The sequence below is a fragment of the Gambusia affinis genome, linkage group LG15 (genome assembly GCF_019740435.1).
Source record: "Gambusia affinis linkage group LG15, SWU_Gaff_1.0, whole genome shotgun sequence".
NCBI lineage: Eukaryota > Metazoa > Chordata > Actinopteri > Cyprinodontiformes > Poeciliidae > Gambusia > Gambusia affinis.
In genome coordinates, this window is record NC_057882.1 from 20,864,222 (window position 1) to 20,891,659 (window position 27,438).

General features: G+C 37.9%; 2 protein-coding genes across 14 annotated transcripts; one reads left to right on the forward strand and one right to left on the reverse strand.

The window, feature by feature from the left end:
- Nucleotides 1–21,541, forward strand: supt20 (SPT20 homolog, SAGA complex component). 13 transcript variants are annotated; one of them, XM_044140016.1, is made up of 24 exons: nucleotides 6–146; nucleotides 615–710; nucleotides 868–903; nucleotides 1,036–1,161; nucleotides 2,282–2,417; nucleotides 2,505–2,608; nucleotides 2,774–2,890; nucleotides 2,986–3,039; nucleotides 3,974–4,113; nucleotides 4,267–4,423; nucleotides 6,074–6,130; nucleotides 6,232–6,306; nucleotides 7,128–7,297; nucleotides 7,376–7,408; nucleotides 7,508–7,619; nucleotides 7,741–7,846; nucleotides 12,315–12,473; nucleotides 14,059–14,368; nucleotides 14,450–14,565; nucleotides 15,315–15,370; nucleotides 15,863–15,973; nucleotides 16,971–17,061; nucleotides 17,740–17,828; nucleotides 20,543–21,541. In XM_044140016.1, exons 2-24 carry the CDS (start codon nucleotides 708–710, stop codon nucleotides 20,687–20,689), a joined length of 2,505 nt encoding a protein of 834 aa, XP_043995951.1. In that variant the 5' UTR covers nucleotides 6–146; nucleotides 615–707; the 3' UTR covers nucleotides 20,690–21,541. The 13 variants fall into 13 exon arrangements, with proteins under 13 accessions (XP_043995956.1, XP_043995951.1, XP_043995944.1 ...); XM_044140009.1 differs by having other exon boundaries at nucleotides 21–150; XM_044140013.1 differs by having other exon boundaries at nucleotides 21–150; nucleotides 20,558–21,541.
- On the reverse strand, nucleotides 21,465–26,040 carry exosc8 (exosome component 8). Its single transcript, XM_044140024.1, has 11 exons — nucleotides 25,854–26,040; nucleotides 25,568–25,604; nucleotides 25,385–25,448; nucleotides 25,217–25,290; nucleotides 24,018–24,063; nucleotides 23,828–23,933; nucleotides 23,693–23,738; nucleotides 23,513–23,609; nucleotides 23,020–23,140; nucleotides 22,314–22,420; nucleotides 21,465–21,677 (listed from the first exon to the last, which is right to left on the reverse strand). The coding sequence occupies exons 1-11, from the start codon at nucleotides 25,868–25,870 to the stop codon at nucleotides 21,559–21,561; spliced, it is 834 nt and encodes a 277-aa protein (XP_043995959.1). The 5' UTR covers nucleotides 25,871–26,040; the 3' UTR covers nucleotides 21,465–21,558.
- Nucleotides 26,041–27,438: the final 1,398 nt, after the last annotated feature.

Sequence of the window (27,438 nt, forward strand, 5' to 3'; positions counted from 1 at the left end):
GCTCAGACCGGAAGTTTAGCTGTTGTTGTCACACTGGAAGAAAATGGCTGCTGCTCCGACTTTTTTTCACTGAAGACACTGATATTTCCATTTCATTTTGTTTCATTGCACTGGGGGCTTTTCTCGACCGCTATGCAACCTCAAAGGCAAGTGCGTTCTGCTCGCTGACACCGACCTGTCTCTGCTTTGTTATGTCCCAGACGGTGTAGTGTAGCTTTTAACTTCAAGCTTGTGCTAGCGTTAGCCATGCTAGCCTCAACGGTCAGGCATCACCGAGCTTGTTGCTGTTCAGGCACTCTCTCTGGACTCCATTCACTGTCACTGGAGTTTCATCTGCCACATACATTTTATTCACTCCCAGCTACTTTCGGCGTGTATTTACTTTATTGTAGGATTTTAAGTAAAAATAAAAGATGGAACAACTTAGATTACAGTTCGCTCGTCAATAACCGTTGGTGTTTTTATATGTTGCATCTGATTAATTGCCAGCAACACTGTTTTAGCATAAAGATTGTGTGAACGATCCGATGGCCACTCTCGATGCATATAATCACTTTTCATGGGAGTTTGGTTTAACCGACTGCTTGCAATCTGTCTGCTGTTCTGCTCTGCAGGGTGTGAATGGTCACTCTAGGAAGGTGACAGTGTGGGGCAGAAAGGACAGCACCGTAAACTGTCACTCGCCTTGCAGCTGGCAGTGGACCACAATGGTAAATGCACTTTCACTTCACCCACATATTTGCTTTGTTTTTACTATAGCTGTTAATCAGATTGTAGCATTTCAGGGATAAACCTCTCATTTGCTCTGATCTCAGGCTGTTTATACATCCAACTGATCTGTTTTTTTTATTATTATCCACCTCAAAGCAACAAGTTCTGGAATATGCATTGGATCGAGCCGAGGTAAAATGTTATTTCTGCCATGCCGGTTTATGTACTGGTGGAATAATGTATTCTTAAAAAGTTTTAGGTTAGCATCAATTCTGCAAAGCTTTCCTTAGCTTCGTAATTCAGTTTGTTATTTGTGTGTTGTAGTACATTGTGGAAAGTGCTCGACAGCGACCAGCAAAGAGAAGAATCTCATCCAGCGGCAGGAAAAGTTTGTACCAGAAGCTCCATGAGCTCTATATTGAAGAATGTGAAAAAGAACCAGAGTTAAAGGTTTGTGTTTGGCTGCTTCATTCATAAATTAAATGTTGAATGAATGAATGAATAAAAGAATAAATAAATAAGTTAGAATACCTATTAGAATAGATTTATTTTTGTAATTTAATTCAAAAAGTGAAACTTATATTACTTGATTGATTAGGCAAGCTTGTATATCTCTTAATTTTGATAATTAAGGCTTACAGCTAATAAAATCTCTAACATTAACAGTAACTCAGAAATTTTGAATATTGAACAGAATTATTTTTAAAAAAATCATGAAGCGTCATGATTGGCTGCTCTTGACAGTTTCAATTTTCTCAATGCTGTGCCTGTTCCTGTTGCTTGTGTATGTTTCCGTTCCACTTGGCTTTACATTAATATGCTTGGATTCAGCACTTTATAAATGGTGAGCTAATAATAAGCACTAATGGTGTCTGAATTTTAAAATAATTTTTGTCATTATTGTAATATACAGCATAAAAATTTGTGATAAGATTTAAGGCATATTAAATTAAGGCATATCAATTACATGTGATAATATGTAATTTGCATTAAATAAAAGTATTCACAGTGATGTTTCAAATATTAGGCTTTGTAGCCAAAAAAATTGAAAAGGTTGAGTTGTTTTGTCAAAATGTGTGGAAGTAAATATCAATGTTTAAATCACCTAAGTGTTAGCAGCTACTGTCATTTAACTTAAGCAGGCAACAAAAGATCTATAAAAAGAGTGGAAACATTCTGCTTCTAATTGTATAACCTAACTGTTTTAAAAAATACATGACATTATTCAGGAATTGTCCTATAGAATTGCAGTTTTCTGAAATAACTGCAACCATGTAATCATTATTTACTTGTGCCAAGCTGAGTGTGTTGATGCTGTTTTTTATTCAGACTGATACAATTTTTCCTTCACATTAAAATATTTCAGGCTACATGCATTTTTGCAGCTTTTTAAAATGCACATATGCCATTCTAAAAGACCCATTACACATATGCCACAAGTTTAGAGCTGCTTGAAAACATCCACCTAATTTTGTAAAATAAAGCAATATCCTGTCCTTTAGGTTGTACAGTATTTCGGAAAGTAGTTCCAACATTCCCTGAGTAGGTCTTTTCCCATCTCTTTCTGCAGAATCTGAGAAGAAATGTGAATCTACTAGAAAAGCTGGTGTCTCAGGAGTCTGTATCATGTCTGGTGGTCAACCTGTACCCTGGGAATGAAGGCTATTCGCTAATGCTCAGGGGCAAAAATGGATCCGGTAAAAATAGTTATGTAGAGTTTTTTTGTTTTTTTTTTACCTCTAGATGTACGTAACATAGTGTTTCTAACCAGATCGTTTTGTTCTGCTGTCTAGACTCTGAAACCATCCGTCTCCCATATGAAGAAAGAGAGCTTCTGGAGTACCTGGATGCGGAGGAGTTGCCTCCCATTCTGGTGGATCTGTTGGAGAAATCACAGGTGTGTGAGCAGAGTGGATCCTACAGTAACAGCTTCAGATTGAAACCATATAAAGGAGATGGAAAAAGCAGTGATGCACAGTATTTTCTAAATCTCTGACATAATTAGTTTAGGTATTCTCTTAAATTTTAACTGCTGACTATTGATTTGTGGGTTATGTCTCAGGTGAACATCTTCCACTGTGGCTGTGTAATAGTCGAGGTGAGAGACTACAGACAAGCTGGTAATACAAAGATTCCCACCTATCAGAGCAGGCACATTCTTCTGCGGCCAACCATGCAGGTAATTTACTGACTGACATAATATGATGTTAAGTTATTGCTGGAACATTTTCGGACTGTTATTCAGAAACTAAAACAACTCTGTATGCCCTGCAGACTCTAATCTGTGATGTACATGCCATGACCAGTGACCATCACAAGTGGACACAGGTAAATGACCATGCTAGGTGATAGAGTTGTGAATGTCGGTGTCCTGTTATCGCTACTGTGCATCTCAATCTCTTGTATCCTCTGGTTAAAATGCAGCCCCACAGCTACATTCTTCGTTATATAGTGAGGCAACAAAATCTGAAGTAGAATTTTGTTTTGTTAGTAAAATTCTGAATGTTTTTCTTAAGAACACATTTTTCTTTCAGTACCAGAAAACACCTGCTACTGAAAGCTATCCATGCTCTACCTTACTTTAACGTTGGTCAGCAATTCTTTACCCAAAACTTTAGCACATTTATATAAATATATTAAAATATTATATAAATAGTTTTTAAGTCACTGCTTTTAATCAGAGCCTATGCCACTGTTCTAGAATCTTTAATTGCATTAAGATTACTGACATTGATATTGTCTCTTTGGGTTTTTGTGTCCATTGCTGTTTTATGCTTTTGCATAGATGTTTGTCTAATTATTACTCCTTTTTCTTCAGTTTTTAAATGAATTGTAATCTAAAAGCTGTTACATTTGCCAAGATAGTAATAATTTTTATTTATTTATTTTTTTTTGCTTTTTTTACTCTGCAATGTCACCTGTGCTTGGTAGAAGTTAGCAAGATCACAAAGTCTGTATGTCTTGCTTTGATTTTATTGTAAAAACAAATGCCTGTCTTTTTTCTGAAAATAGTTGAAATTACTACAAGATTTCTTGCAAAGCTGAGGAACTTTGTAATCAGTTCCATTTGTTTCTACGTGCAAAAAACTCCCTTTTTTAAATTCTAATACTGGTTAAAAAGCTTTCTGTTTCCTATTTTTATTAGAATGAAGCACATGTAGTATAAATTTATGTTGTCATTCTAACCACTTCTCATGTGTCTGGATCATTTTTGAAGCCGACTCATTTGTTGGCCCTTTCTCTCGTTTCTTCCCTGCTGTAGGATGATAAATTGCAGCTGGAGAGTCAGTTGATTTTGGCCACAGCTGAACCTCTGTGCCTGGACCCTTCCATTTCTGTTACTTGCACAGCCAACCGTCTGCTCTACAACAAACAGAAAATGAACACTCACTCGATGAAACGGTACTGAGTACACTCGACGGAGTTGGCAGGAGCTTATCTTGGCTTTAGTCATACAAGGGGAAAATCTTAAACAGTGGTTATTAAAAGTGAAGTCATGGGATTGTGAAAAGAAAACAGGAAAATAATGCTAACATTTGTTTGTCTGTTTTGTAGGTGTTTTAAGAGGCACTCCCGGGCTGCTCTGAATAGGCAGCAGGAACTGTCTCATCTGCCCGTGCCACCACAGCTACGACTCTACGACTACCTTCAGAAGAGGAAGGAAAGGAAACCTGCTCCTGTCATAGACTTAAAAATCTCAAAAGTTGGAAATGTAAGTTGATGATTATTCCCAATCAGTTTCTCCAAATATATCAGTTTCGTCCTGCAACTGAAAAGCATAGGTGCTAAGAATTTGGAAATTATATTTATTGAGCACACATGACATGTATGCGTGGGTGCAGTTTCTGTAAAACAGGCATTTACTGGCAAAATGATCAGGGTGATATTATGAATTCTTTAACATCTTATGGAAAACAGAAGCTATTTATTTTATTACATGTTTTTTTTTTCTCTTAACACTTACTGTTACTATAAATAGCAGTTGTTCCTTACATTTCCAAAAGGCCATTAACACTTCCAATATGTTTCGTGACAAATTGAGATGGAAAGTTTGAAAGGATAAAACGTAGCAAGTTAGCTGTACTCCAATCGGCCTTACTGTTATCTGCTGAAACTCTTGCTCTCTCTTGCAGTCTGAATGAAGCACAAAACTGTCTCAAATCGGGTGCCGCCAATAAATTGACCCTTATTTCCTCAATTTTGAGAAATCTGTCTTTAGTCATGGATTTCTTATCCACTGATCTAATCTACCTCTGCAAAGATATGAAAATCAGCCACTGCTCCCTTTTGTTCTGTCGTGAGAAAGGGCCAATTGACACATCCGTCCACCTGGTCACAGCCGCATGTGCTCGTTTAACAATCACCCACTGATGCTATATAAATCAACTTTTCAGATTCAAATTTGTTCAAAACTTGACAGGTCAGGCTTTATAAAGATCAGTGATCGGCCAGAAAACTGCAGTCGGCACAGTCCTAGTTTCAACATGCAGTAGAAAATATATTTCTCTTTTAAATAGATTATGTCATCTCTGTGGTTTAAGCATGGCTAACTTTGACGTTTTTTACTGAACACATAGAGAGAAACTTGGTTTACGCTGAAGGCAAAGACTGGATTTTTGAAATTTCGACCAGCCGGTCCACTGATGGAACCAATCATACTGAAATTCTGTTTACTAGCCAATTTCTCTTTGCAGCTCTTCTTCCAGCCTCTTTGTGACACTGTAATTGATTAAGCGGGTATAAAACAATGATAAATAAATGGATGACTTTTAGGTTTGAAGACCATGAAAAGGAATTCATACCGAACAGGCTAATCATGGTTGTTGATCTTCCAATATTTCTCACAGTTTTAAAATGTGTCTGGGTTTCTTATCCAGCTGCGTTATGAATCACCCTTCATAAACATGCAAATCAAAGAATGCATCTGAGAAATCAGTTTGTTAGTCGCTTTAATGCTTGTTTCTCCCTGCATCTGTTGTTGGTGTGAGTTTAATGATTCTCTGTGCTATTTGTTCCTTTGGGCATTCCCACATCTGTTTATTTGAGATACGGCAGTGCTACTAGTACTAAATTCAGAGATTGTTTAATCTATATTTTTACTAAAAAATGTGAGCCAAAATTAAAACACCACTAAAAATATGTTATAGCCAACATTATTATGGCTGTAATGATCGGCATGTCATCTAGGAGCAGCAGAAATAATTGCTGCTTTTCTGTTTTTAAATATAACATTAAATCTTGGAATACTTTATTATTAGATCATGGTATACATATCAAAGAATCTCATACCAAGCCAAGCCTAACCCAGAGTTAACATCTCTGTTTATTGAAATCTGTGCCTCTCAACATTTAACATTCACAGTGTGTCGACATGTGGAAGCAGAACAACTGCCAGCTGACGGTACCGAAGGAAATTGATGTAAGTAACATGGGATCATTAAAACGCTACTGTAAAACTAAAAGATGATTTGTTCAAGTGCGGGCCCAGCCATCCTGATCTTTTTTGTGGTTCTTCTGTAGGTGGAAAAGTATGCTGTGGTTGAGAAATCTTTGCAGTTGGGAGACACTCAAACCACTGTGATCTGGCCTGCTGAAGTAAGTTTGGCTCTTGCATTTAACACTCCCTGAGGATGAAAAGCAATACTGCCTGTGTGCTGTCAGAAGAAAAAGCTGCAAGAGCTTGTTAAAAATGTTTATGGCCCCATTAAAAACCAAGTTAATTATTTTTGACCAGCTATATTGTGCAACATGACCACACAACATCTTTAATTTAGTGAGCAAAAAGGAAATAATAAAAACAGGAATAGTTTGGAACTGTTTTAAATTTCACTCCTGCATCTACTAATGTCCCTAGAAAAGCCTGAGTGTCGTTTTCTATGGGCTGCATTGTATCTTCTTAGATATGAAGTTCCTACAAAGTCTGAAAAAGTATGGGATATTTTTCAAGTGTTTACTAGGTCTTCATGGATACTGAAAAAGTATCTTCTATGCATTGTTTCAGCTAGACATCTGTCCATTTACTCTTGTATTCTATCATTTTATTTCTTTCCTTTTTTATGTTTTTTTTTTCTTGCTTTTGTATTTGTAATTTTGTATTTACACATAGAAGAAAGAAAATCGAGAAATTTAGATATTAAAATTTTCTACTTCCTCATTTTCGAAGGTCACTGGAATAAAGTTGGATATTTGTAAGAAATTAAGGCCTGAAATATAGAGACCGCTTAGCATGTCTTATTATCAGCCAGGAGTGCAAGACAATGAAATCATTAAACACATTTCCAGGTCAGATAATGTGTAAATAATAAAAATGTGGCTTTGCAAAGACAAGTTATCAGATTTACGTTAGACAACATGTCACAAAAGACGAAAGTCTGTACTTTTGTGGATGAAATGACATTGGGGGTCTGTCTAAACAGGAAGTTATAGATGACTACACATTTGAATGTGAAGTGGGTGGCCAAGCTCAGAGAACCAAGGTGTCCATCTTCCAGTCGATGGGGGACCCGCTGGTTTACGGGAAGATCTACTCTGCTAAAGAAACAAAAGCAGAGGAGGACAGCCCAGATTTAAAGCTTATACATCCGACGTAAGGATACAGCATCAAATAAATTTTTCCTGACATAATTGGATTTTAAGTCATTTATTTTCATTGTTGGATTTGCAGTTTCCTCATAGGGTCAAAGATCGATGCAGAAAGGTCAGTCTCATCTTTAGTTTGTCGATTGTTTCCTAATCCTGTCATCGTTTTTTCAGTGCACTTTTAAATAATTCTGTACATTTTTTATCTGTTTCACAGGTTTCTTACCCAGTACAAAGGAGTCTATGAGAAAGATGTGAAGTGTGAGGTCAGGATGTCTCATAACTCAGGCAATGTGGGACAGGGGCCTCCGTCCCCCAGCAAAGATGAGGTAAGAACCTTCCTTCCTTTGAGGGTTTGTAGCTACTGCTTCATTAAGACCAACTGAATTGGTTTTAGATTATGTGATGTCTTGGTTAGACCTTTATGATTTGCCATGATGTCATCTGCAGGGTGATGGTATTTCTCCTCTTGTACAGACGTCTGTGTTAGGAAAAGGGGTGAAGCATCGACCCCCTCCCATAAAACTGCCTTCAGGATCGGGCAGCAGCTCCTCAGGTACGTCCCATATGGTGTTTTTCCCAGTCTCATTTGCTAGATTTTATTAGTCCATTCATCTATCTGCTTCTCCATCACCTATACATACATTATTCATCCATCTGTCCATCATTCTTCTGTTTATCCAGCCTTTCATTGACATATCTATTATATATTTGTTAGTAATCTAGTAACTTTTTTAACTATGTATTTCTCCACACATCTGTCATTATCCACCCTTTGTCTATATTTTTTGTTTCTTCCTTTCTATTTTTCTTGGCGTCTTTCTTTCGCACTGCATGCTGTGGTTTGCTGGTTGGGCGTGTGGTGAGTGGAATAAGAGATACAAATGGCTTTTTTTCAATAATTTCTGGGTTTTTTAATGTCTGGATTGGTATTTGTTTTTGCAGTTTGGTTTCAACAGTAGTGCTTTTTGGTTACTGGTTACGTTTTTTTTCTGCAGGGATGGCGTCATTAAAGGCACCGTCCCTGTTATTGAGACATAGACTGAGAGTGGAACATGGAAATATTGCATACGGCTCTCTTATGACTAAGGGGATTGTTGTTTTTGTCAAGCAGCCCAAGTTGGTTACTCATCTTGCTGAAAGTGGAACTGCAGTAAATTATGAGTTTATTAAAAATTCCCTTTTAGCTGTTCCGTCCACCCGGATTACACTGTCCAGAGTTTCACCCTTTGTATCTAACAAAGTGCTAGCACAGGAGCATACATGATTCAAAAGAATAGTTGGGCTATAGGGATTCCAAACTTCAACACGTTCAATCTCTGCGTAGACAGGTGTTTATGTACTTGGATTCACCAACCCAGTCATTAGATGTCTCTTTCCATGGTAAACACGAGGAAGGGATATTATGTGGTTTAAGCAACCTTGGGTGTTTTGAAGTATTTTGAATGTGAAGATGTGGGGCAACTAAATGTATTATTAATTTAATGTGCCACAGTAAGGAAAAATAAGGCAGAAAAACTGTTGAGGAACAATTCAGGACCACTTGTTTTCTTTTTTCTCACTCTCTGCATCATGTACGCGACACGCAGTTCCATTGCCATAGCAACTGACAACAATGCTACTGATGTATCAGGATTCACACCAAAAAACACAAAAACATTTCCCACACAAAGAACAGAACATTCATCTTGTTGCAATATTATGTTTCCAGGCTTGATAACTATTTTATGATTATTAATAAGTGATTGTCTGAACACAGCAGTGGTAGCTTAGTAGATTAGCTGATTTTCTTCTGGCACGACGCTCCGTACACCTCTTTCACGGAATTTCAAGCAGGGATTCCGCCATCCCTCACGGATTTTTGTGCAATTGCAATATAGAATCAACAATCAAAACATGACATTGAGTCAAGTTCCATCATTAAATTTATAATTGATTGTGTTTCAAATACAATCCTAAACAGGTGGGTTTTTAGTCGAGATTTAAAGGAAGTCAGTGTTTCAGCTTTTTTACAATTTTCTGGAAGTTTGTTCCAAATTTGTGGTGCATAGATGCTGAATGCTGCTTCTCCTCATCTGGTTCTGGTTCTGGGGATGCAGAACAGACCAGAACTGGAAGATCTGAAAGGTCCGGAAGGTTGATACAACAATAGCAGATCTTTAATGTATTGTGGTGCTAAGCCATTCAATGATTTATAAACTAACAACAGTATTTTAAAGTCTATTCTTTGAGCTACAGGGAGCCAGTGCAGGGACTTTAAAACTGGTGTTATGTGCTCTGTCTTCTTGGTTTTAGTGAGAACATGAGCAGCAGCATTCTGGATCAGCTGCAGCTGTTTGATTGATTTGTTGATCAGATCTGTGAAGATGCTGTTGCAATAATCAATCTGACTGAAGATAAACACATGGATGAGTTTCTCTAGATGTGGCTGAGACATTAGTCCTGTAATCCTGGAAATGTTCTTCAGGTGATAGAAGGCCGACTTTGTAACTGTCGTTATGTGGCTCTGGATGTTCAGATCAGAGTCCATCACTATTCCTAAGTTTCGGGCCTGATTGCTGGTTTTTAGTTGTAAGAACTGAAGCTGTTCACCGACTCTAGATTGTTCCTCTTTAGGTCCAAAAATAATAACTTCAGTTTTGTTTCTGTTCAGCTGGAGAAAGTTTTGGCACATCCACACATTTATCTGTTCTAAGCATTTGTTCAGTGATTGGATGGGTTCTGAGTCACGTGGTGACATCGTAATGTAGACCTGTGTGTCATCTGCATAGTTATGGTAGCTAATATTATTTCTTGATATAACCTGAGCTATTTATAGCATAATTATGTTGACAACTTGATAGAAAAACCAATAATAGTCATCATTGGCAAGCAATTGTTTGCCTTCCACACAGAGCTGGAGGGCGAGATCTTCCACATGTGACATCATGCTGCAAAGTATCTATAGATATTACACCTGAGACTTCTCCTTTCAGACTGCAAATTTCTCAAAAGCTGTTTGGTGGATGTGGATACTTTTGGTTGCCTTTGGCTTGGCTGCTTCTCCGGAAAGCTACATGTCTTGGACTGGACAAACATCTTTTTATGTCAGAAACATCAGAGCTCGATCTGACCTTGTTAGCACATTTCTGTTGCTCAGTATTGATGCTTGGAGAACCTTAAGAGTTTTCTGGGATTCTGATCCTAGACCTGACATGTGGATTTTGAAGGAACCATTGTTCTATAATGACTTTGTTACACAAGACTGATGTTGTCATCCACAATAAGGATTAAATTTGTTCAAGCTGGGTTTGTGAAACTTGTTCACCTTGCAAGAATTTCAATGAAAAGGGTATTCAATACTTACATCAAGTCTATCAGAATTCTGAAGAGGATTACGGTAGTCTGGCAGTCCGTACCGGTGCCACTTAGAGTATTAGATGGAAAAAGTGCTCTAGCTGACCAATGGAACAATGAATATAAGTACATATTTCCGGTACTTTCAGTCACTTCAATTTTTGATTGTTTGTATGAAGAGAGTAGATTGCTTCTTTCTCTGAAAATGTATCGGGAGCTCTCAGTTCCTGTGGAAAGAAACAGATCTGTCAAAGCTGCGCTCTCTGGCTGGTGTCAAAGAGTTGAGGTGGACTCAGATTTTTGGATCGTATCTTACCACTAAAGGCAGATGGAGGATCCTGTATAAGCTACCTGTTGAAAAGCGGGTTGATAACCTCCAGTGGAAGATTATATATGGTCAATATCTATAAACCAATACAGAGCTCACTTTGACCCAATTGCTCAGGAGGAATGTTCTTTTTGCAGGCATCAAGCGACAGTGGAAGTTTTGTTTTTGTCTTGTTGAACGTTAAAAAGCTTGTTTAGGATTTTGCAAGGCTATTTGGAAGTTTCGAGTGAACAATTTTCTACAGCTGTTTTTGTTTGTGGTCTTAAATACACTGCTAGTAAAAGTAAGATTCTTGTTTTACTTAATTTCCTTTTCAGAATGGTAAAGTTAGCAATTTGGAAAACAAGAAAGAATAAAATGTTTGGACAGGATTAGGTTAGGTAAGGTTAAACTTTATTAATCCCATAGGGAAATTGAGGTTATCTGTTGCTCACACATTAATTCACATCCACACAGCATTAAAATCGTACAGCTGGAGACATCCATAAAAGGTACAAGAATATAATAAATACATTACCACTAAAAGAGGTCAAATAAAAGTGCTTAAATATGTTAAAATACTAGTTACCCCGTCTCCCTTCCTTTCCCCTCCCACAAATAGCAGCATTATAAAGCCTAATGGCCCGTGGGACAAAGGAATTTTTAATCCTCTCAGTTGAACAACCCAGTGAGAGGAACCTGTCACTAAAGGAGCTCCTCTGATTGGAGAAAACAGTGTACAGGGGATGGCTGGTGTTCTCCAGAACTAAGCTGAGTTTAGACAGTGTCCTCTGTTCCACCACCGTCTCCACAGACTCCAGGCTCACACCGACCACGGAGCCAGCTCTGCAGATGAGGCGGTTCAGTCTCTGTGTGTCTCTCTTCCTTCCTTGATTGGACCGTTGTGATAAATAAATATGAGTTAAAGGTCTCTCCCTCTCTATTTCTCTCTCATTCTTTCTTTTATTTCTCTCCATCCTTCCTTCATTTGAATAAATAATTAACAGGGTTAAATGCTTACTAACTTTGGATATTTTACTATAGTTTTTCAGGTTACTCTGCATTTTAACGAGTACAAGTGTGTCACCAGCGGAAAAAGAGAGTTAATCAAGTCTTTGTCACAAAAACAATGAACAGCATATGATGTCTTAGTTTTCTCAGGTTCCAGTTCACAAACATGTCAGTGGAGGTTTGCTCTACATTTGTAGGAAAGAGGTGAACCTTCCAAAATCACCAATTTAAAGCTAAATGTTTACCAGATGTTTTCTAATCCTAAGGATTAAAGCACCATCTGGGATTGTTAGTACCTTATTTAAGCTTTATAAAGGGTTAAACAAAGCTTTCTGAGCATTTATGTAAAGAGTGCTGATCTTCTTTCCAGGTAATCTGTATAGTTCACAAACCACGAGTGGTTTACTAAAGTGTCCTACGCCGCCACCTCCAGCCAAAAGCCAGACTCTGAACAGGAAGCACTCCATGGAGCTGGGCCAGGTGGGCCTGCTGTCACCTGCCTCCCTCTCTCCGATGGGCTCCACGCAGAGTGAGTACTGCCAACTCTGACTAACTCTTGGGCTCAGCGTGAGCTGTGCTGGAGCGTGCTGCGCCAGCTCGTCTCCCAGCTTCCAAGTTTAACAGATGTGAATTTTTTATGACAAATTCTGATGGATTACCCCAGCAAGAGACCAAATCTCAAGAAATTTGGAAAAATATGGGAACAAGCTTGAGACCTTTGGGAAATGTTGGAATTTTATATACATATCATCTTGTCTCTAAATAGTCATAAAAATACTTCTTACTAAGCCTCATATTTAGGCCTGTCACAATGGCAATTTTTGCTGAGCGATTAATTGTCTCAAAAAACTATTGCGATAGACGATAGTATTGTTTGAAGACCTTTTTACACTGATTTAATGGAAATTATGTAATAATGCATGCGATTTCCTGCCAAAGATAAATACACTTTATTTTCAAAAGAACACTTAACACTGGAACTGATAAAATAAACAAAAACAAAAATAAAATGGATTCTCAGTCTCCATTAACAAAAATGTACTTGAATAAAAACACCAAAGTGTAAATAAATACTGCATTCAACCAAAAGAGTGCAGATTATGAAGTCTGTATACTATTTTACCCTTCAGTAATCATTGGATTTAAATAGAGAAGATGGGCACATCCGACTACCTGATTGAATAGTTCACACTACATGTTAGTTCACACCTACATTTTTCCCTCATGACAATCTTAGAACGTTGATGTTTTAAGATTGTCGCTTGCGATCATCCTGTAGTGTGTGGTGTGTTACGGTAGATCGTTGTGGCCGCTCCGATCTAAATCAGGGGTTTTCCCCACTGGGAGCGTTTATGCAGCCTGTTGAATGTGACAGGTAGCCAATCAGGAAGCACGGATTTTCCTCCGTGCTTTCTGAAGGGGAAATTACAGAGGGGAAAAACAGTTGACATGGCGCAACCCAGGGGACATTGGAGATAATATGTGGAAACAACATTAATGTTTATAAAACATTTCGTGCAAAGAATATAGAAATGACGAGGGGAGGAGTTGGAGCGACGCAGGTGATAAACCCGGTAACTTTTCACCTGTTTTTCGTTAATGTGACATAAATAGGTTGTAATGATTTTCATTCAGTCAGGATGTTATGCTGACACTAGAGCCACTTGCATTGCAGGTAGATTGTAGTAAAGCATTGATTAATGCCTGGTTTTAAAATGAGTTAACTGAACTTGTAGTCATTATTTTGTGCCCATTGTTGGACAACATGGCATGATTGAACCCGAACCGTTATACCTAGGATTTCTGTCGGCTAATGTTTGGTCTCTCTGGTTTTGAAAATGGGCCGACAGTCGGCCGACAGCTCTAAGATGGTGTAGTGTGCGCTGGGCATTACACTAAGGAAATGAGAAAGGGGGGGTCAGTGGAGAGCACCAGAGTTGAGCCTTTTTTCATTTTGTGTCATCAACAGAAAGATAAAAAGGCCGGAAGAGACAATAAAGGCGATAATTAAAATGACGTCGATAGTTTCAATTTATCGTACGATTAATTGATTTATTGTTTATCGGGACAGGCCTACTCATATTCTTTCTGGGCATATTTTTTCTCCTCTTCAGGATCTGGAACCCCTAAGCCTTCTACTCCCACACCCACCAACACACCATGCTCAACCCCTCACCCTACCGATGTGCTCTCCACGCCCCTATCAGTGACCTCTACCCCCTCGGATCCTGCCATGGTTCAGAGCCAGTCACAAGCTCCCCTGCTCACACCTTTCGCCCAGCAACAACTGGCTCTTAGCCAGCCTCTACCTGTCATGTCCATCCCTCTTCCCACCATGGGGACATCGATCACCACAGGATCCACCTCTTCACAAGTTATGGCAAACCCAGGGCTCAACTTCATAAACGTGGTCAGCTCTGTCTGGTAAGAAATAAGTTGCATTGGATGCCTTGTTATATGCTAGTCATTGTGTGTTCTAGTATTGATTTGGTATTTTCCCTGTAGCAGTCCTCAGACTTTAATGAGTGGCTCCAACCCAATGCTGGGTCCAGGTCTTAATCTAAGTGGAATCCTGCCACCTGCAGGGTTGATGTCCACCATGCAGTCCGGTGCCCAGACTGGTAAGTCACTCACTGGCACTAGTGCTCTAACTTATTGTAGACACATATTAGGAGCGGTTTCTAATATTAAACATTCAGAAATCAGACAGGACTGTTTTTCAAATTTTTTTCTAAACTTATACTGATAATTTCTTTTTAATATCTGCTTGAAAAACTGTAATACCAATGTTTCACCAGTGGGTGTCATAGTACCTCATGTCACTAGTGAAGTCAGACTGAATAATTTGTTGCTTCAGCAGTTTCATGCCAATAAACTGAACAACAGTTCAAGCACACAACCAAAGATTTTCCTACAAATCTTTAATGAAAAAAAAATTTGCTAAAACAATAGTTCCAAAATAATTGTATTTAGGGACGCATCGATATCAGCTGATCTGAGTCATTTGGTAACATATTTTTTTATATATAGATGGGAGTTCGCAATGCTACAAAAATATTATTATTAATCAGTTACTGCATTAAACATTCTGATCCTTTCTGTCCAATCTTTTTACATTGCGTCCCAAAACGTAGCAATGTAAAGCACTTACTGTAAATAAGAACATTTTTACTGTTAATGTATACTCAAAATGAATAACATTGTAAAACAACCCTGCCTTATCTTATGTTTACATATAATCTAACATATACGTAACAATCAATTTAAAGATGTCACAAGGATCTAATAGTAACAGTCAACAGATACGTTTGTGTTAAGAAACTAAAAAGCGTATTAGTTTATGCTGTTGTGTGGTTCTGGTTTGTTACAGGGAGTCCTTTTGGTCTGAACAACAGTGCTGGACTGAGACCACTGAACCTGTTACAGGTATGCCTCTCTCTCAGCCATTGTAAGAAGCATGTTGATGGATTTTTCCTCACCCTTACCTTCGTTGCCATGTGATGTGTGAACCAGTTGCACAGATTAAACTTTCTTTTATTCCCTTCCATCTCATTGCATATGCAAAGCAGAAAGTACTATACTTCTTACTAAAGTGACATTTTATACTTAACTGGAAAATATTATTGCTATTGTCTGATTGGAAGTGCTTAGTCTTTGCAGGGGGAATAGCAGTAAACTAGAAGAATCCCTCTTTTGAATCCAGTTTAGTTTTGACTATTTCTTTGTAGGCACAGTCCAAGTTGGGCTCCTTTTTAACTCTCCCATCTCCTTCTTCCTCCCCTTTCCATCACATGTACATCATTTTCCTCCCTCTGCCCATTCTGTCCTCCCATCCTCCATTCGTCCTCATCTCCTTGTGTTTTACTCCCCTACTTTTGTGTGTGTGTGTGTCGGTGTGTCCATGTTATTCATCTCCAGATCCCCCCTGGTCCTTACATCCTTAACTCTCTGCAGCAGCAGCAGCTGTCCCAGTTCTCCCCACAGCAGAGTCAGTCAGCTATGTCCAGTCCTCAACAGCAGGGGGAGATGGTGAGACACTGATATTTGAACACGCACTGCCAGCAGCAAAGATTACACAATCAAAGATGTGGAAAATATGTTGGCTAAAACTTGTAACTTCTACTACAATAGCAACATTTGAAACCAATTTCCAAACCAATTTCATCATGGTGGTGGCATCATGATGATGTGGGGATGCTTTTGTTAATCTGGATTGACGGGAGATGGATGAAGCTGAATACATGGGAATACAGGACAGGAACTTTCTAAAAGCTGTTTTGTAAAAGAAACCAGCATGCAATCAGAGCAACAATTAAATGTTTGCAGAAATTATATTTATGTGACAGAATAACCCAGTAAAAGAATTATAACAATGAATCTATTTCAAGTCTCCATCTATTCTGACTGAGCTTGAGCTGCTTTTCAAAGAATAATGGGCAAGAATGGTTTTCTCTAGATTATTTGGAACACACATTTCAGCAACAAGGCGCTTCAAAGTGCTTTACAAAATAAAACTTAACATACGCAAAAATTGTAGCTGTTGATTGCAAGAAAGATTTCTTCTACGAGATATTGTTGTGGGAGCCTGGAAAACAAATACACACCACACTTTTCAGATTATTTTTAAAAGGAGAAAAAAACATTCTCATTTTCTTTCCATTTCACAATCCTCTGCCAAAGCATGAACTTTGCTTACCTGTTCATGCTTAACTAAGGCATGCCCCACAGCATGATGCTGCCACCACCATGTCTCAGATTTTCAGATTGGGGACGTTATATTGAAATTTTTAAGCCTCTTTCTTCAACTTCACAGTTAGACCTTATATTGTGTCAGTCAGATAAAATATCAGGAAATATGTTGAAGGAAAAAGTTTTGTAAATACTTCTGTGAGACAATATTATTATTTCTGCTTGCACATCTCTTCTACGTTTGCTCTCTTTCTGTAAAGCACATATGTTTGCAATTGTACAGGTTTGTCTCTGTTGTCAGCTGCATGTAATTTTACCTGCTGTCTTGTCTTTTCAGAGCGACCAAGGATCCGATCAGAGTTTAGGAAACCAGCAGACGGCTGTCATCAATCTCGGGGTTGGAGGCTTCATGTCTCCACAGACAGCAGGTATGAGCCACACCGACTCACCAGTACAGCAGCACACACTTCTACTCTCAATCACTACGTTAACCTGGTTCCACACAGATGACACCATCATACTCACCACAATGAATAAGACATGATGTGTTGTTGTTTTTATGATTGTATTTACTGTTCATAATATGTATATAACCATGATCATTTTGTTGAAGTTAGTTATTGTTCTTCTCTTAGAGGAACGTGTAAAACTGGCAGGAGAGACTCAACTTCCCCCTCTTCTCTGCTACATTCTCTCTTTTTTTTCATTCCCCCTTGTTATTTTATTTTACTTTTTTGCCTCCACCCTTCTCCCCCGTTCTGTATTGTCCTCCTTCCCCTCAAATCACTCTGTTCCTTCACGCTTTAACTCCCCACCCAATTCATGCTATTTGCCCATAATCCATGCACATGGTAATTTTTAATGTGCCACTGGATTCCCTCCAATGTTCCACCTTTTTGCCCTCTCATTTCATCTGTCTGTGTGGTACTTTAACTGAAACTGCACTCTCCCCCATCCTCATCCTCACCAATGTTTTCCTCTTTGTGCCTATTCTCTCCTCACACTTCACCCCCATGTCTCTTTCTGACCTTCTCCCTCTCATCATCACCCATTTCCTACTTGGGGTTCCCCATTCTCCCCCTTCCTCCTCCTCCCCCTCCCCTTAGTGCTGTCCCAGTTGGGCTGTGGGCTGGACGGGTCTGGGCCCCCGCTGCCTTCTCCAAGGCTTCAGCAGCAGCACCAGCCACAGATTCAAGTAATACAGCAACATTAACATTCCTATACACTCAGAGAGGATTGTAGGAAGCGAACACAGAGATGGGAGCAAGCAGCCAACCGTCTGTGGCTTTATTCACCAGGCAGCTGTTTGTTTTGCTGTTCTGTAAACTTTGAGGAAATGAGGGAACACATGATTTTTTTTTAATGTTACAAATTATAAAGCAGGCCATTTTTTCTTTTTTTTTTAATTGCTTTGCATAGAGTGCATTGAAAAAGTATTCATACTCCTTAGAATGTCTTGACATTTTGTCATGTTAGAACCACAAAAGCCCAACACAACCTAGTGCGTAATCACAAACAGATATATTGTTTTGAAATTTTGGCACAAATAAAAATCTGAAAAGTCTGGCATCCATTTATTTTCAGACTCCTTTCCTCTGACACCTCTTAATAAAATTCAGTTCAGCCTGTAGTTTGAGGAGTTACTTGTATTGTAAATGGTCTACTAAAATTTACAACACAAAATTTCAGTAGATTGCTTTCCAACCTTAGAAGTTGGAAAGCATTAGCAAACAAAAAGCCTTATGAAAACCAAGAACTGTTCATTCCATCATCTTAAAATAAAATGTCTATGAAACAACTACAATCTTACCAAGATGTGACGATCCACCTGACTGTCAGGCCAGGAAAGGACAGTGTTAAAAATACAAGCAGCCAACAGCATTGTTCTGATCTAGAGTTCACATAAGACAATATGTTGACAGAACCCATTCACTCCACAAATCTGGTGTTTGGAAGAGCTGCAAGAAAAACATTGTTGAAAGAAGCCAAAAGAAGTCTGTTTGATGTTTGCCTCAAGCTATGTAGGGAATGTAATTCATATGTGAAAGAAGATGTTCTGGCCAAATAAGACAAAAATTACAATGTCTTTCCTTTATTAAAGACAGAGTTGGTTGGAAAATGAAACTAAATGTGTGAAAATCTGATTGAAAATTAAAAAAGTTTGAGACCTGGGTAAAGTGGAGCTTAATACCAGACAATGTCAAAATCAGTGTAATCAGCACTGATTCTTTATACATTTCCTTTTTTTTTTTTTTTTTTTTTATATGATTGTGCAATGGAATAACAAAGTACAAACTTTCATCAAACCGAGAATCTGTTGCAAGATTTCAAATTTGAAGCATATTAAAAAGATGCTTCCCTTATAATTTCACTGAGCTTTATCTGTTTTACAAAACAGAGTGAGCAAAAAATAACATTTTCTCTATGTAGCTGGTGGAAACATACACTTAAACCATGGGGCTGTAACTGCAACAACAGGTGGTTCGACAAAGTGTTGAATCGACGGGAGCGTGTGCTTGCCAGACTTTTCAGATTTTTATTGGTAAAAAATTTTAAAAATTAGGGATCATTTTCCTTCCACTTTACATTTAATGTGTACGCCTGACATATCAAGCTCAATGCTTATAATATGTGGCCCATAATACAATATAACATGGGGTGCAATATGATGTCATAAATTTATTATTAACAGCCTTCCTGTATTTTACTTACTCCAAATATACTACATGTTCCATACTGCACTATAACAGCTAGTTACTCGATGGGATGCACATAATCGCTGCTTGTTGGAACGCCAGAGGAAGAAAACAAAGATACTTCCCACTTTACCAAACAATGACTAAGTCAGCCCTACTCCGTCCTCAGGTGAGGAGCGAGTTCATACCCTCTTTGCTGATCTAAACAAAGACAACAAAACCTGGAATCGTTTTACAATCCATGAAAAATGCATTTGCAGACATCCAGATGGATTTTATAGAACTGAGGAGTGCCAGCACTATCAAAACCAAACAGGTCATGAAATTCTTTTTGGACTCTTGTGCGCTTTACATCAAAGTTCGGTCAAAAAATATATATATATAGCGAAATTTCACCTAAAATGGAATACCTTTTCAAAGCACTAAGTACATTTATAATTTGATAACACCTAAATATTAACAGAACAAGTTACATATAGTATTTTAGTCCAAAAAACGCACGAATCATTAAGCACTAGATTTTTCTGGGTGTGTTCTTTCCTGGTAATTTTCATCCCAAGCATTCTCAACTTAATATGTTTAAGATCTTTTTGCTGTGCTGTGTGTTTGGGTTTCTCCCAACAACCCACATATGTCAAAGCTTATGGAACTTCCAATGGCAGCAACTAACAGCGTGTCAGACCAGGCAGGCAGGCATGATCTAAAACAGCATTTAGCAGTGAGATGTTCAGTTCATCTGTGAAAGGTTCCTGTGATCATAGGCTGATAGGCTGCACGCATGAATGGAAGGGTTTTCCTCACTCTCGGTTGCTGGGCTGCATGTTTGTCTTCACTGAGATCACAGCCAATAATGTGCGTCTCCAGACACAACTGGTGCTGCTTGACTGCATCCTGCCTCACTCCCCAACACTTTCTCTCCCTCCCTTCTGAAAACCATTAACCTCTCTTCTGTATTTCTCTGCACACTCCTCTTGTATGTTGTGCAAACCGGCCTTTAAGTCAGCTTCACTAACCCTCGCTAACGTGGCACAAAGTATATTAGAGACGATCCAGTTTCAAGTGAGGGAGGCTGCTTCGCATCAGGGGCAGTTAAAGTGTTAACCAGTGCCAGAGATGATAACATGTAGATTAAGAAGCTCTCACTTTTTGTGATTATTCAGGTTAAAAACAGTGAGACTTTTCTGATTTGTTTGTTTACTTTTTTATTGAACAGTTGCAATTCTTGCAGCACCAAATGCAGCAGCAGCAAATGGCTATGGGAGCAGCGGTTCCTCAGGTGGGAGCGCCACGGCAACATACCGGCAGTCAGCCAAGAAGTAAGAGGAAGAGGAGCACGCCACAGCCCCTCCCAAAGTCATAGCAGACAGAAGTCACACTAAACCCCCAGCCCTACACACACACACACACAAGGACATGAATGATCTATACTGTGCTGTTTGTCTGCCTCACTTTTAAGACAGCAGACAAAAGACTTGTTTATGCTTTTTCTATCTGATAAATTTGTATGTATTGGTTCTCAGAAGTTTTGGAAAACCAAAACGTCCACTGTGGAGGATCAGGTTTTTACAACAGGGACTACTTATCAAGTGAGATGGTCCAGAAGGTGATGGGTCCGGTAAGCAACGGGCCTCCGTGGTTACAATGTCCTGTTAGGACGACTTTTTTTTTTTTTGTGAGGACTGAGAGGAGCCCGAATGCACATTCTCAGGAGGATTTTGCATGGGGCCGTCTGATCCTCCTGCCTCTGCTTTGTTGACCCCCCCAGCCCCCTTATCCCAAAATAAAAAACCCCAGTAGATACTGCCCTTTAAGCACAGATACAAGCTGAGCTTATATTGACACCAAATCCTCCATGTAACCATGACAACTTTGTGAGAATGCAAACCTGATCTTGGGAGTAATGCCTGGGGGCAGCTGTCTACCTCTCAGTCTGTCGGAAGTGTTTCTTCTGTTAGCGGTTCCGGCAAACAGGACTCAAGATCAACATGCAAGACAAGGTGTACTTTTTGTACAGCATATTTTGAAAAATGTGTCACCTTTTAATAAGTCCAGGAGCCATGAGCATATTCTTTACATGACATCAGCTGAGCGTGTGCGAGGCATTTCTGGACACTGAGAAATAATTTTTTAAGCAGTCTTTGTCATCAGTTTTATTGTTATTAAAAAAAAGAATATATATTGACAGTGGAAAATACAGCTTTTAGATATAAAACGTTGTCTTGACTGTTTTTATTTTGTCGTCTTCACACTGTCCAGAACCTTGTCGATGAGTTTGTGGATTTCTCTCTGCCGGGCTGTTGCTCTGTTGATGCAGTCCTGCAGCTTCTCTCCTGAAAGTGACGTTCCACCTAAGCCACAAAAGGTGTTGATTAGCCTTTTTATATGTCCTTTCATCTTTATAAAACTTTGAGATGCATATTTTTTATGTAAAAATTCTAGATTCGCTTCTTTATTCTAGATTTGCTTTAATATATAAAAGAATCACTATAAATTGATGATAAATATTTTTACACTAGGCAGGCTTCGAAACATGTAGTCTACAACAGAAAATAGGAAAGCAAGAGTAGGACAGAACAGAATGAATGACGAGAAAATAAGGAAGCAATAGAGGAGAGCAAAAGGACACAAAATATGGAGAGAGGCAGAACAAGAGCAGAGGTAAAGAAAGAAGGTTGGATACAGTAAAAGTGAAAGGAACAAATAAGTAGAGGAAAGACAGAAAAGGGGAAGTAAAGACGTATTGGAGGACATTAAAATTAAGAGAATGGAATGGGGCTTAAAGTCTGAAAACAAATATTTTTCCAAGCTCAATTTTTTTTATTTCATTCTTGACCAGACAAATATTGAGTTCAGATGTAAACTTTTAGGTGAACAACAATTATACTAAAAAAAATAGTCATAACATTTTTGAACTGAGCAGCATTTCTATTCCCATTCCTGCATGTTTTAAGCTTTTGAAAGAGTCCCTGTAGGCTGCATCTCACCTGGTTTATGTACAGAACAGAGACGACCCTCCTCATCTGTGACCACAGTGAGGTGAGCGGTTGACAGACTCTCCTCCTCAGCTGTGGGGTCTACAATCAGGATAGAGCTGAGCAGAGGGAACCAGGAGATGCAAAATAGATATGGGATGTAACAGAATCAAAGATCACATATTTAGAAAAAGAAATTTGAAATCATAAACTTCTATCTTAACATTCCTGCAGTTTGGAATATTGTAAATAAGATATCAAAGAAAGAACTGGAGTGGCCAGAGTTTTTGTTGCCCCATGAGGGTAAAGCTATTTTAAAACTATCTTAAGCTATGCATTAGCTGGGTATAGCAATGTTAGCTTGCCATACTTGTGTTACTTCATGAAGAACAGAATGGGAAATGGTATATTTTGCACAAGGACCTGGGAAGTACAACTCAATTTTTATTAAAGTGTCAAAATAGTTTTTCTATTATGCAAAACAAGATAACTATAGTATTCATATGTTAGAATAGTTTAGGACCAGCAAAATATATTTCCTATTTTAATTAGTATCAATTTGATTATGTTATTAATTTTCTTATTTGTTTACATACATCCCACCAAACTGGTGTTTTCTCTTTAGGCCATCATGTATATTGTTATTCTTTTCATATGGGATTACAATTGATGTAAATTACGGACAAAAAAAAAAGTTTTTTTTACTAGACAAGCTTACTCATCAAAGACGCAAAAGGAAGCACTGGCGGGATGTTTGTGAATATGAAGCCTTTGTCGCTTTTCCAAATTCACCTCTGGTGAACATGTCTCTTTGTTCACGGTGACTTCTGGGAGTTGTGCTGTAACAAGAGCAGGAAAGGTTTAGTCAAAGGCTCAAATAATTCACTACATAAAATCATTTATGAAAAACAGCTAGCAGCACTGTTTGACAGGCATGTATAAAGTTAGTTTTATAGATGATGTGACAGATAGATGAAATAAATTATTTTTTAAAGAGATGGATGAATTATGCTGTGCCTTGCTGATACTAACTTTTTCTCTGATTGGTCAATTATGATTGGTTGATGTGTTTATGAACCAAAATAGAACGTTTTTAGTTTTGATCAATGGAAAACCAGCTGATTATGATCCCTGTCCAACTGATTGGTGCATCTCAAGCATTATTTCTTTATTTTAGTTCCCTCCAGTGAAGTTGATGTAGAATCACATACTGTTCTTCAGGGCAGCCAGCAGGGCGATAATACAAGCGTCCAGAATGTTCCCGTCATAGTCAAGACACATAATGTCACAGTAGAGCACCCAACAAAGCTGCAACAACAACAAAAAAATCATTATTAATGATCTATCATATAAAACAATTAGCACAAGTGTGCTCATATTTCTCAAGCTACCTTTCCTCTGTCGACGCATAAGTCCTCTGCTTTGATCACCTCAGAGCTGCGGCGCACACACATCACCGATTGGTGAAAACACAGACAAGTGTTTAGGCAGTGAACACACACACAGTTGTAAAATGTTGGTCACACCTTTCAATAATGTCAGCAATAAACTGGCTGGCAGCCTGGGCCTGTTCTCCTGGTGGACCCGGCCGAAAGCGGGACGAACACAGAGGAGGCAAATCCACATTGGGCACTGAACATGAACATGTAAGGGTCATTAAAAACCTTGTTAGTAGTATTAAAAGGGAAGTTCTACATGAGAGTTTGTGATACTTGCCAATGTAACCTTTACCAGAGGCATCTGCGGTGGGATTAGCCAGCTCCTGCACAAAAACAAGTTGTGAGATCTCTTAATGAGAAACTAATGGAGAATTTAGAACCAAGATGGTCGCTCTTGATTTTTAAACTTCATTTAAATTGTGGTCAATTTCTTCACCAAAAATGTACTGTATGGTAATAAAAATACAGCTGGATAGTGAAGAATGTATTTCCACTGCAGATATTCTGAAAATACATTGTTAAAAGCACACTGAAGTAAAAACGTCATTCTTTGCATGTGTGTTAGTTGATGACAGTGGTGAAAAAAAGTAAAGCCTTTCAGGCGGCATTAGTTAACACTGTGGTGGATAACAAAATTGACGGATCTTAATATAGATTCTAAAAGATTCAAGTTACAAGTGGGTTCAACTGTAAGCATCTAATTCAGAGTTTGGCTCCAATGAGTGGTGAAAAAGATGACATGGATAGCAAAGCAAATGTTTATTTTTAGTATTTTAACTGACACATTGTTTTACTGTTTGAATTTTTCTATCTGACTTGTTTTTGTTAATACTACCAACTGATAAAATGAGTAAATTATTTGTTTTATTTGTATTAAATGGTCAAAGTGAATCAGTCTGAAGTCAGACTATAGATTAAATGACAATTTTCAGGTTTTTTTTTATTATTTATTTATTCTTATTGTCATTAAAAAGAATTTTGAAGGCATAAGCTTAACACTAAACATAGGGGAGGAAAATGGCAGGGTTGGACTCATTCTATATCAGTATGACCAGCAATAATTTTAGGCATAACCATGCCCTCACCCTCTTCACAACAAACATCAAATGTTTCATTGTTGTCAATTTTTTTTCTGAAAGTCATGTTGTGTTCTCATTTTAGCTCAGACTTTTAGCTGAGCCAAAAAGAATAGCAGAAAACATAAATACCTGTACTTAAAATATCATTTGGCCTATGTCTGTTATGATGTCACCAGGCAAGGTCATGTTGAATCTCGTAAATCTTTATTTTTATCATAGATTTACAAAATTTCCAAACAAATAAAGGAAGCTAACCATGAAGTCCTGTTCTGTTGTTGACAAACTTTCCCCAAGGTGAGCTGGACTGATGTTTCAGATCAAGTCTAGATGCTACCATTAAAGATCTTTTTTTTTTTAAGACAATAAATTGTAAAACTCAGAAATGTTGTGTCTGTACCGCTTTGATTCCGCAGATAATCGTTGTGTTTCCTATCTTCACCAATGCTGAACCATCTGCTGTGGATATGGATCCTGAAATAAAAGTGAAATATAGAATGTACTCCCAAAATATTCCCTTAGGCTTAGAGATTAGTAAAAGTGGGTCAGAACCAGCAGCTCGCCTTACCAATGTTCAGTGTTGTGGTTCTGAATTCAGACAGCTCCCGTCCATCAGGACGACAGTTTTCTTTCTGGGTCGGAAACAATTTCAGATTGAATTTTCACATAAAATTTGTTCATGTAAAAATTCAATTTGTTGAATCAGAAGATCGATGACAATCATAAACTAAACATGGAACATTTCACAAACCAAAAAGCTTCTGTGATACTCCAGAGGTTCCGCAATCCTATAGGTAAGATGGAAACAACATAACAAAGACATCACTACTTCGTACATGCATTAACCTATATTAATAAAATGAAGTGGAGAGGAAATGAAAAACTGACAGAAGCTATTCGTGTTCTATATTTATCTAAGAATCAGACGACGAACACATTTAATGTGCCGCTGTTTTAAAATAATTTCATACGCAAAAAGAAGCTAAAATAAAAGGCTTGCATTTGTAGATAAAAATGAAAAGTTAGAACAATCTTACTTGAACCCAGTCGCCATGATGTTTTGGTTAACCACGTGGGTTTGTACTACGGTGGCCGGTTGGAGGAAGTGCACTTTTTAAAAAAGTGGGCTAATGGTGTCGGTGCTCTCCCCTGAATGTATTTACAAACAAGAATTGGGTGCAAAAGTTTGGGTTACTTCTGACTAGTGATGTTACGTGATGTGCCGAGGCTTCGAGGCGTGTGTCGAGTAATGGAGGGGGCGTTTCCGTAAAGCGCGTATCGAGGCTTGCTTCATTTAGGGGAGGAGCCGAAAACGATGACGTCCGAAGCCTCGCTGCCCGGCTGTACCACGTGACTGCTTCGGGAAGTGGCTGAGATTTTGGCGCGGGGTTTAGAAACCCCACAGGCTTCATTCAAAATGTGGGTGGATAGAGTTTTGATAGTTTGGATTATTTAGTTTGAGACAGGTAGAGAATATATATATATATATATATATATATATATATATATATATATATATATATATATATATATATATATATATATATATATATATATATATATATATATATATATATATATATATATATATATATATATATATATATATATAAAGAATAAACACATATAAACACTACAACTTACCCAATAGGGCAGTTTCACTAGGACCGCCGCACGTCGTCTACAACTCCTTGTCCTCTGAGAGAGAGAGAGAGAGACACAGATACAGAAAGAGGGAGAGAAAAAAGACACAGGCAAAGAGAGAGAGAAAGATATATAGATCTAGAGATAGAGAGAAACAGAAAAATCAAAAAATATATTTAGACAGACAGACAGAAAAAGAGAAGAGAGAAAAAGCAGAGACAAAGAGAGAGAGAGAGAACAAATAATATATATATATATATATATATATATATATATATATATATATATATATATATATATATATATATATATATATATATATATATATATATATATATATATATATATATATATACAGAGAGAGAGAGGGAGACACAGAGAAAGGAAAAAAGAGAAAATCCTATCCTGTCCCACAGCTATCCTATTTTTAATTTTAATTTTAATTCTAATATTAAGGATACGTGAGTTACCTTGAACTCCAATACCATCATCACACACATCATAAGCAGATTTGCTCTGGAATAAGCAAGGTATTGATCTAAATTAATTTTTTCCCCCTCCCCCCTTTATTTATTTTTCTGGGATTATTATTTAATGTTTTTAGACTTTATTATTTCAGGACTTATAATTGGGTTATTTATTTAATTTGAGCTTTTTACTAATAATCTCACTATTCTAAATAGGATTGGTTAGTTAGTTGTAAAGTTCTTAATTTTTATATTAGGATTTTTAAGATAGCTGTGGGACAGGATAGGATTTTTTTGTATATATATTTCTCTCTAACTCTATCTCTATATATTTCTTTCTCTCTCTCTTTGTCTCTTTTTTTGCTTGCATTTGTAGATAAAATGAAAAGTTAGAACAATTCTTACTTGAACCCAGTCGCACATGATGTTTTGTGATTATACAACTGGCCAGTAGGTGGTTTCGTGTGCACATGAAGCCTCAAGAAATGAACCCTTTCTCGAACCAGTTGGC

Coding starts and splice junctions, on each gene's coding strand:
- supt20 (XM_044140009.1), top strand. Junction 14,566..15,314: donor GCAGTCCGGTGCCCAGACTG/GTAAGTCACTCA, acceptor GGTTTGTTACAG/GGAGTCCTTTTGGTCTGAAC. Junction 15,974..16,970: donor CTCAACAGCAGGGGGAGATG/GTGAGACACTGA, acceptor TTGTCTTTTCAG/AGCGACCAAGGATCCGATCA.
- exosc8 (XM_044140024.1), bottom strand. Junction 25,291..25,384: donor AACCACAACACTGAACATTG/GTAAGGCGAGCT, acceptor CTTTTATTTCAG/GATCCATATCCACAGCAGAT. Junction 22,421..23,019: donor TCCTTTTGCGTCTTTGATGA/GTAAGCTTGTCT, acceptor CCCTCTGCTCAG/CTCTATCCTGATTGTAGACC.